This window comes from Haplochromis burtoni, unplaced genomic scaffold (assembly GCF_018398535.1).
Source record: "Haplochromis burtoni strain Fernald_Lab_line unplaced genomic scaffold, NCSU_Asbu1 Contig_396, whole genome shotgun sequence".
In the NCBI taxonomy this organism is placed as follows: domain Eukaryota; kingdom Metazoa; phylum Chordata; class Actinopteri; order Cichliformes; family Cichlidae; genus Haplochromis; species Haplochromis burtoni.
This window is the reverse complement of record NW_024582757.1, coordinates 336,508-347,530: the sequence shown is the minus strand read 5'-3', so window position 1 is coordinate 347,530 and position 11,023 is coordinate 336,508. Positions and strand designations below refer to the sequence as shown.

The 11,023-nt window shown below is 41.0% G+C and overlaps 1 protein-coding gene across 2 annotated transcripts in view; it reads right to left on the bottom strand.

Annotated features, from left to right (window-relative positions):
• Positions 1–11,023, bottom strand: part of LOC102302709 (transcription factor IIIB 90 kDa subunit) — a 124,267-nt gene that overhangs the window by 69,803 nt on the left and 43,441 nt on the right. For both annotated transcript variants that reach the window (XM_014340700.2, XM_042212863.1), the window contains exon 12: positions 8,874–9,197. In XM_014340700.2, the coding sequence (XP_014196186.1) occupies positions 8,874–9,197 (324 nt within the window). The remainder of the gene's footprint in view (positions 1–8,873; positions 9,198–11,023) is intronic.

The window sequence follows — 11,023 nt, the reverse complement described above, 5'->3', positions numbered from 1 at the left end:
TGTCATGTTTTAATTGTGAGATAAATCAATCATTGCTTGGGTTGTTAGAAGGTCCTGTGTGTGTGTGTGTGTGTGTGTGTGTGTGTGTGTGTGTGTGTGTGTGTGTGTGTGTGTGTGTCTCAGCTTTTCCAACAACAACTCGCTTTAACTACTGAGATCTGTCCTTCACAAGACATTTGGTCACAGATTCATTTTTCCACACTTTGTCTTCTTTCAAAGTTTGACCCATTTTCAGCAAATGTGGTGCGAATCCTTCCAGTATCCAAACGCAGTTTCCTTTGTTTCGCAAATTCTGGTTTCAAAATCTTTGATAATACAGAAAATGTGCATAAATGGTTTTAGGAAATGTTCTTCTTTTCATTCCTAACCAGAAACAGTTAGGGGGAAAAACACTTAAGATGAAGCTCTCTCGATCGACGTTGGGAACACTTGTAGCTGCTGGGATCAAACCGGCGACCTCGTGGTTTGAAGGGCTGCCTCTCTGCTCATTAGCACAGCAACAACACAACACAAAGGAGCTCGCAGAGCTTTTTTTCCCACTTTACCACCTCAGCAGTCAGATGTGAAAGCGTGGTGATGCTGAAACTGATGAGACTTTGCATTTCCTTTCATCCCTGAACAACTCCTCTGTGGACGGGGAAGAGATGAGACAGATGCTGCTCATTTAAAAGACTGTAATTGACTCAGCAGAGCTGCTGTCAGAGCAAAGATCTATCGGAGAGCTTCGACTGCGCCCTGGAGTGCTCAGAGCCACGATTTACTGCAGCGATTGCTATTAGTGCAGACGATGGATGCAAGAAAATGTTTCAGGAGAACAAGTTCTTATCTGGGGAGCGATGTTGGTTTCCTTAAACAGCCTAACATCCCAAAAATGGGCTGTGAAATAAAGTTAGGTCTTTGAAATGAAATGGATTCTTAAAAGTGCAAAAGGCCCTGCTAAAATCTAGAGTTTCGCTCACTTCAAACAGCTCTCTCCCCAGACGTTTGCAGGCAATAAAAACAGCAGAGTGGTTTGACAAGAGCTGTTCTCACCGAGGTAGTTAAGGTCAGGGCACACGTCATTGATTGAACTAAGTGCTCCGCTGAAAACAGTGTGCCTCAATCAATGCTGCCTCTAATGGTGCAGGTCAGAGTTCCCCGAAGACCTCGGCTACGGGCGAATGTGACAAAGTCATCGGGGGGTGCTGGAGTCACGTTCCTTCTTCCGGCGCATTTGCTGGTCAGCCAGGCTGCTCTCGGGCTCACTTTGTCCTCGGATAGCACAAGTTAATGAAAATGCCATAACTCCGACAGGCTGTCAGTGACGGAGAGGAGTGAAACGAGGAGAGGCAGAATGGAGTTTAACTAGGAAGGCTGCCACCTCCCTTTCAGTAACACAAATGGATGGAGCACTCATACTCTCTCAGAAGGAAACTCTTCTGTTGTTTGCACGAGCTCATGATTGCACATGGTTAATGAGAACTTTTACATCAGGGAGTTTAAACATACTTCTATAGTGAATCTTTTTACCTTTACTTGAGTAACGGGCCCAAACACTTGTTTCATCGCTTTGAAAAACAGTTATTCCACACAAACCCATTTGCAGGCTCTTGTGCTGTGCTACTGTTCATGTAATAAAGTACATCAGTAAGGCACAGCGCCAATTTTCCACACAATTCATTTCTGCCAATTATTATGATGTCCTGCAGTTCCCGCTGCCAAACCACTGAAAGAAAAAGTCCTGGAAACTCCCCTGAGGTCAGGCACTCGTATGGTTCTTTAGGAGAGGCTCCGACTTTGTCCTTTATTCTCACCCCCCCGGAGAGCTCTACCGCACTGGCCTGTAGGTTAAATACCCAATAATAAGAACTGTAGCCTGTATTGTATTTGTGTGGATAGATCAGAGCAAGACAGTTTAGCCAGCTGAAGATTTATTTTTCTACTTTTTCATTCTTTGAGATGTCTGGGAAAAGCTTAAAAACCTCAGATTTCTTTCTTAGGGTTTGACAAAACTCTGAATATATTTTCTCTGTATAAGTAGGCTGGCTTTTTTGCTATTTTTTTAAAAAGTGACCTATGATGATAACTTCCAGCTCTCCGTTTTCATGGTACGGTTTTTACAAGAGTAGCTTTACAAAATAATCCTATAATAAGACATTTCAGCTTCTCTCTCCCTTTAAGCCATTTTCTTTTGACTGGCCGCCACGCCAAACACAAACGGTAGGTGGGCGGGGCTTCTGTGTTCACAGCCAGAGCTGTATGGCTGAGATGACCCCTCTGACATCATACAGTAGCAGAATATTTAGAGCCTCAGCTTTTGGTTTATGCTGTGAGTTACACACTGTCAATATACTGAATCACTGACAACCAAAGTGGGATTCTAAAAACTAACAAGGAAAAAAAATAATTTGCCAATGTAATGCAGGTAAGTACACAATCAAACCCAAGTGTGTTCTGTATCTCCATCTACCTTAAAACTAAAAAGATCAACTGGTGACTTTGTTCCAGACCATCTGCGTTTTCTTTTTACTTCGTTTCCTTTGCCGTTTCCCTTTTCCCGAGTGAATCCAAAATTACACCCTTTCACTTCCTCCAGTGCCCTGCCCTCCACTAACAATGTCCACAAAACCTACACACATACACACTGGAGTGTGCAGATGAAAGGCTCGGTCCTAATGACAAGGTACCCTGTCCACTTAATACTTCAAAGATTGAGGTTCTGCAGCAGAGGGAGGGGGAAGGGGGTCCACAACGCTCATGCAGCCCCTCCTGTATCCACCCCAATTAGCCAAAGCCTCAGAGGAACCAGGACCAGCCTGCATTCACTAAACCTCTGTGTGTGTCCACCTCCAAGTAACAGGCCTCCAAACAAAAAACAAAGAGCTACATGATGGAGAGTCTTCAGCTAACACAGTAATTACGTCACATTTGTGTATGTAAGTCTACACGCAGCAGTCACACATACATCTACACCGTGTCAAACATTGGCAAACACCCGAAACCCAGAAATCAGGATGTTTTTTCCCCTCTCTTTCGCTGTATCTCAATGGCATCACAAAATTATACTAATTAGACTAATTACAGAGTAAAAGCATGACAGGTCGCTTTCAGGCAGTATTTTTAAATCCAACAGCAGCACAGTAAACATGGTGGAGGTTAAGTTTATTTTGTTTTTGCAAATCACGTGATTAAATAAGGTCACCTGTGGAAGCAGAAACGGGGACAGAAAACGCACAAACAGCACAGATTTTGGTGTGGATCTTGTGTAAGAGTCAAATCAAGTCTGAAAACCGCTGCCACAAATGACGGTTTGTAACACTGTTAAAGTATTTAAACCTCCAGAGTAACCCGAAAGAAGGACACAGACCCCAGGGACTGAACGCCTCCCCTGTAATCACACAGCTCCCCGCTGAGGTCAGCCTCCACTCCCACCAGCCAACCATTAAACCCTTCAATCATGCCCCATTTTTCATTTTTAATGGCAACTTTGTCATTCATGGCCACATCCGATGAGCCTCGCGACAATAATCGAGTAAGATGACTCAAACTAACGTCACTCCATAACAAAGCCAATAAAGACGGAGACACATTTACAATTAACATAAGCGCTTATGATTCAGAGCGCTGTAATTCACTGCAGTTGTGGCTTTTCTCACTCTGAACCTCACCGCGGTCGCAGATTTCCCCACGATAGGATGACATCAGTGGGATTATTGGGGACGTCTTCATCAGGTTAATGGCTGGTTTGACCCAAGCTATGGAGACCTTCTCATGGACCACAAATATTCAGATTGTGTTCATGTGTTTAAGGTGATAATCTTCATGTATCACAGCCACAGGCACTTCATTTACATTTTAGACATGTAGTGGAGTCTTCTCCACATTTCTGAAAATGGGCCATGTTTCACAAAAGCTTGTGGAACCAACCGTGGACGAAATTCTTAGAAAATGTTCATCTTTTTGTTAATTAATCTTCTCCATTAACCATGAAAAAGCCTGAACCATGAAATAGCTGCCAGAAAATTACATTTTCATGATAATAGAGTTCATGCCCTGAACCTTCTGAAAAGTCACGAGAATTAAATATATTTTTCTTACATGAACTTTAATTTGTAACATATTTGCTACATCAAGCATTCTTCCACTTTTTTGCAATTTATTGCTTAAAGAATGTATTGTGAAAAAATAAAAATGGAGAATCTTACTGATGTAGAAGTCTCAAAACAGGGTAATGAAAAGTGTTGACATTATTTTGTTCAAGCTGAGATATTAGCTCTCTAAAGTTACTTATATCTACCAACACAGAGAACTGCTGACTGTACAATAAGCCTACTCTTCAGTCTAACAGTACAGATGGTGTTGATGCTCCGTCAATGCTCCAATTAAGCCCAGATGGAAAAACATCTGAAAAACATGAGTTTTGTGCAGATGTTCATCCGTCAGTTATCTCAAACTTCCGACCTGAATGCTATCGTGCTAGCATGATTAGCTTTTAAAGTGGCAGACGTGCGATCTTCATGAATCTTGCACGTTAACTTGCATCCTGTGATTTAATGGCTACTTAAGTGGAGTTTGCACTGAATAAAAATGTAACACGTTCCAAATCATTATTCATGAATAATCATAATTATTCAGTTCATTTGTCCAAGATGAGTGTGTCCTAAGAGAGAGGAAGACAGTGTTACTGACAGACTAAGAGATAAGCACATCCACCATGACATTGGTTCTAAATGCAGCATTTTGCGCTTTAGCCACCACGTTAGTTTTACTGGAGGCAAAATTAATCATATTTGGTTGAGTGTAGAGTGCTAACTTATTTGCTAATGCTAGCAACCTTGCTCTTCAATCAACTTTCTCACTCAGTATGTGTTAACAGACCTCTCTGCACTGAATCGTACTTGTTATTAATCTCTGTCTCTCTTCCACAGCATGTCTTTATCCTGTCTTCCTTCTCTCACCCCAATCGGTCGGAGCAGATGGCCCCTCCCCTCCCTGAGCCTGGTTCTGCTGGAGGTTTCTTCCTGTTAAAAGGGAGTTTTTCCTTCCCACTCTTGCCAAAGTGCTTGCTCATAGGGGGTCATATGATTGTTGGTTTTTTTCTCTGTGTTTATTATTGTAGGGCCTACCTTACAATATAAAACGCCTGACAGTCACATTTGTAAATTAGTGCTAAAACTTAAAATAAAAGAATTCACTACCCAAAACTGGAGTGCAAAGTTCAATACAAGAATAATTCAAGAAGATATTTCTAACCTATAGCACACACATGTCAGAGGTCCAGTTCAGTGACTCCAGAGTTGCAGTGGCAGCCAGCTCCATAGAATAGAATAGCTCTTTATTGTCAAAGTACAACTGAATTATCCAGTAACCAGATGATGATTTATAAAAAGAAAATCATGTCCTGCATGGTTGTTAATGGTTGTTATGACACAAGAAACTATCCATAGAGGCCAACCAACTCTTCAGAGCTGTAAAGTTGGGTATTTTAACTCTAAGGACTGACTGTCTCAAGTGTGAGTTAGTGGAGCTGCAGTTTTTGGCACTTCATTTGTTCGGCCGTGGAGGTTCCCACTTGGTGTTCCCATCTTTACAATCTAAAACTGTATTTGCCCTGCTGACTTTAATGTTTCATTTAAAAGGAAAGTCCACTGTGAAATTTAACACTCCCTTTTGCCCAAGAAGCTTTTTATCCAGCTAGATTGTTTCGTGCCGAGTTGTCCAGTTTTGGAGAAAAGCACAACAAGCCTCTCTCATGCCGATTGTAGTTTGGTAGTAAGAAACTACACAAAAATGCACAACAAGGTTTATGGATTTTTCCCCAACAGGGTTGAAATTTCTGGAAAGACATTTAGTGCTTCTGAGTTCTTAGTGCCTCAAGGCAAAGACCATTTAGTTTCATTATATTTGAGAGAAGATCGACATGTCAATATCTCCCAAACCAGCAAAAAACAGTCTAGATGGACAATTTGGGCCAAGTAGTTCAAGCCAAGTAAGTTTTGTTTTGTTTCTTTTTTAAGAGCAGTATCTGATTCCCTTAACTATTATATTAAGTATTATAGCCAACCGCATTCTTTTTTACCGTTTTGAGTTTTCACGGTACTTGTGGCTGCTCCTTTAATTCCTCCTCATCAGGATGGATCTGTTGATTGGGTACAGATTTTACACTGGATGGCATTCCTAATGTAACCCTCCCATTTATCCAGGCCAGACAGACACTAGGAGTGCAATAGTTTGTGACCCATGAGGCTGTGTTTGTGTCCTGTCCCACTCGTGAATGGGGGCTCTTTTACACCCAAGGTGAATATACCTGCTACTCCATCACTGAGCCAAGTTTTAAGTTTTCAAAATAAAACATAATTTACACATTTATTTTGCTTTTCCTACTATATCAAGCCACTGTTCCAAAACAAAGGTGAATATAAAGCCATGATTTTTTAATGTGTTACAACCCTTTGGTCAATCCCTATTCTTAACAATATGAATCACAGACAGTTGGCTATCCTCTTTGGCCCCACCAAAACTTGACATTTAAAGGGTACTTGGTCTTAAGTGCTGTTCAGAGAAATAAATGTAAAAGTTTAAGAGCATTTGTCGAGAAAAAGTCTCAGAAATGACTTTTAAAGGGGACCTAGGTCAATATTTATGGTCACAAAAAAGCTTCTGCTGAGATTCAAACCTTCTGACCTTTAAGGTGCATGATGTTCTCTGAACATAAAGCCACGTCATAACCTCTCCTACCCCCCCAATCAATCAAAACACTTCACCTTCCACTCTTAGCCTCTCATGACTCCCCCGTCCTCCCATTCAGAGCTGTAAAAACAGGCTTTTACATCAGAACAGATGCAGCATCATGGCACCATTACACTGCATCCATCAACACCTCTGTGCACCCAGCTAAGAAGGGGTGGGGGTGCAGTGCATCCTACTCGTGTAATTAAGTAATTACACACAATGTATGATGGATTCCTGTAATGGTTTATTTTTGAAACTGTTAATAAGTCAAATTGACTGAGGGTGTAATCAGATGTATGATCTGTTGGCTCTTTTTTCATGAATACTGGAGAACACTCGAGTAGTTTAGTTTTAATTCTATTTAATTTTATTTATATAGCATTAGATCACAACAACAGTTGCAACGAGGTTTATATTGTAAAATAAAGACGCTGCAATGATCGAGAGAAAAACCCCAACAATCAAATGATCCTCTTTGAAGAAGCACTTTGGCAAGAGTGGGAAGGAAAAACTCCCTTTTAACAGGAAGAGACCTCCAGCAGAACCAGGCTTTTACATGTGAAAGACTTTATAACACAGACAAGTTTTATAAAAATAAAAAATAAACTGGCTGAAATTATTTCAGCAACAGATTCAAGTATTCATGCTGAACTAAAGGTGGAAAAGTGTTCGTGTCACCGACAAAAAGTTCAGTTTGGAGTACACATGCTTTATTTTTATGTCCTTTAGGTTTTCTACGTTCATTTCTATTATGCCTAGGTTGCCATTATAATTCTTTGTTATTAGATCCCCCTTGTGTATTCAACCCCTGTGTTAAGTCTCCCTCACCTTCATGTGCTTCATGTCTGCGTGTCTTGTGTTGTCAAGTTCTTGTTGTCTTGTCATTATGTTTCCTGTTTTATTTTGAAGAGGTCTTGTGTTCCTGTGTTCAGTTTTACTCCCCCCCCCCGGTGGCGTCGTTATGTTCATTCTTATCAGCCGTTTCCCCGGGTGTTTCCACTTCCTCTGATCACCTCATGTTTGCATTTAGTCTGTGTGTTTCCAGTCATTCGTGTTCAGGTCGTCTGCTAAGTTCACGTCATGTTTCCAGGTATTCACGTAGTCTTGTCAGGTTTTCCATGTTTAGGGTTTTTTCATGTTACTTTCTAGTTTCTTCTCAGTTTAGCGTTGTCATTGATTTTGTCTTTTGTTTTATACTTATTGATCATCCACTATAAGTATATCGCTTTCTGTTAAAAGTTATCGCTTTGCGTGTCTGCACTTGGGTCCCCTTCCTCACTCCATACAGTCTGGCTCAGCCAGACTGTGACAATGCAGATGATGACTAGAAGTGTCAGAAAAGACCAGGAGACTAACTTGGCTCAATATCACTTCAAAAAAAACAAAAAAAAACAAATAAGAAAGAAAAAAAAATAACAGGCATGGCTCAAAAATGAAAATCGGGAGTGCAAAATTATCCAAATAAACATGTTTAAATGTCGTTTCTGGAGAGAAATGGTTCAAAGTCCCTCAAATAAACAAAACACTACAACAACATGAACATTTTTGATCTCCAGTGTCCTCGAGGGTTCAGACATATAGCAAACACATCCTCCCACACATTCGAAAAGAAAAGGTAACGCAGAACAGGAGACATTTCAAACACAGCACAGCCTATTTCATTCATAGAGCCCAGTTAATTACTGCAATTAAACCTGAGAGAGCATCCTTTAACATGATTATGGATTATTATGGTGATACTGAACGTACGAGACACAGTCAAGGATGAATGATATCACTGCAGCACTCGGAATCAGATCATTCTCAAGGGTACACCTGCTTTTATAAAGACGTTTGCTGAGGCAGACGATATAACGCCTGACGTCTCGTCTTAAACGCACCGCCGTCTTCAAATTGCTTTTTAAACTACTGTTTGCACAGTCAGGGTTTATTAAGCTTCTACTTGTCTTGGATCATTTTTATGGCACATTAAATGCAGTGTAACAAGGCAGGAACAAATAAGGTTAAAGAAAATAAATCTAAAATGTTGGTCGCATACGAAACTTGACACGACAAACAAATGAGATTATAACAGAAATCAGCAATAATCTCATGTCCGATGTTGCAAATAAATAAAGAAAAAGGATGGAGCTATTCCAAGCTGATAAATAACTTGTACTTACTGTTCTCCTTCTCGTCTGTGACACAGCTGCTGATGGACTCTGAGAGGCCCAGTGTGGCTGATGAGGGCATCGATCCCAGGAGGAACGCCAGCGATGGGGCTTTTCTCTGTGGGAAGTCCCCGTCGTCCTCTTGCTCCTGGTTCCCCTCCTCGTCTTCTGGTCTCTTCTGCTCCAGTTTTATCAGAGCCTCCAGTGTGAGCTCGTTAAGGTCTTTGCCAAAGTGCTTGGCCACAGCTCGAAGCTCATCTTCGTCTTCTGGTTCCTCGTCGTCCACCAGCTTCGATGACATGGAGAGAATGTTGTTTTCGTCATCATTTTCCAAATCTGTGGAGCAGGACAAACGTGGCGATGTGTCATTCATTTACGACTTTGTGTGCAAAGTCTTTATGCTAAGCTATTTAGATAACTGGACCATAAACAACACGCTGAAAGCTTTTAACTTTTGTCACCATGTTTATTAAAATGTAAACACACAAACGTGTCTGGACAAGGCGACTGAAACAACCATTCATGTGTGTCAGCTTAACAGCATATAGGGATGCAGTTATAATGCTATAATAACCGGCAGGTGACTTGTTTAATTCTCAGACTCACAATAAAAAAAACATCTGTCCTTGAAAAAATTCCCACTTTTACTTTGCTTCATTTTATGTAGTTCGTAACTCCTGAGTATTCCCTGAAGATTAATAAGACTGCATAATTGTACACCATAGTTAGAGTTTTCAAATTAAACATAATTTAGTGGAAAAAAACAAACCCACATTTTCCAGCACACTGAAAGCAGCCACAGCAGTTAAAGGGTCAAGATACTGATCTAAAATCCCACAAGTGCAGGGAATTTATTCGGCTTCCCGAGTCGCAGAAAATGGAATGGTGATAAATATTCATATTCTGACAAAGTAATTGGGATCATAGTTGTGGCTGTCCTGCTACCTAATTAAAATGTGTCCTTTAATCAGCCATAATTAAAATGTCCCCTCACAGGCTCGAGACCTCAAATCGGGAAATCAACTCGGTCTGAGAAGAAACGAACTGCTGCCGGATTTGAAAGCGTCACGGCAGCTGGAAGAACAACATGCCTGAAATCAGTGACAGACCTGCGACCCCCCCACTGCGTAGAAACAGAGGGATACCGGGGCTTGTTTGTGTGCGAGGAAGAAAGACAGACTGAGGCTGAGATAAAGAGCCAAAGGTAGAAAGAGATAAAGGGTGAGAGCAACAGGGAGTGCAGTCTGCTGTGTCTTATTTTTCCTGGGTGGGCCTGTGTGTGCCTTTCACAAACAGCAGCTCAGAGTTCTCGTCCTGCCCGAGTGAGCGACAGAAAGACAAATAAAAGCGTCATCCCGCATTAACGCAGCGGTGTTTCCCCTCTGATATCTGGATTTGGGCGTCCCACTCAACCAAATCAGCAGCAGCTTCTATTATTGCTGCTGCATTCACTCGCTGACACGTCGGCTCGGTGTTCAGAATTCACGCTACGAGATGTTCGCTTGCAAATCGGTAGCCGCACTAGCAGCTAAACCTGAAACACTGTTTAACAGACAAAATGCCGAGAGACAGCTTTTCTATCCTTAGCTCCAGACCGGTCATGGTGCCATTTTTTAAATGGTTATTTTATTATAATCCAAGGTTAATGGTTTTATCTTCAATACAGAATGTAGTGCCTTCATAGTTGACTTTTCAGGCCTGCGTCACTCAAATATCACGTTTAACCTTAATACTACACCACAAACTTAACTCATGCACCTTAAACATGAGTTTAAGGTCTATACAAAGAATATAATATGAATGAATGAATGAATAAATAAATAAATAAATAAATAAATAAATAAATAAATAAATAAATAAATAAATAAAACCCTCTTTAACTAGGGCCCCTGGCAATAAATCCACTGTGGTTTGCTCACCATCATTCAACAATGAGACGCCAATAAAGAACTAAATAAACTTATAGAATGGTAACAAGTTATGAGCGGGAACATAAATATAAATAAACGTAGCACAGAAAGAAAAGACATTTGTGTCTGCTCAGTTATTTCTTTGTTGTAACAATGCTACACTCACAGCTGCTGACCAGTATGATCAGGTGGTACCAGGCTGCTGTGGCAGTGTACGGTTCCTCCACATGCTACTGAGGTCCCAGCTTGTTA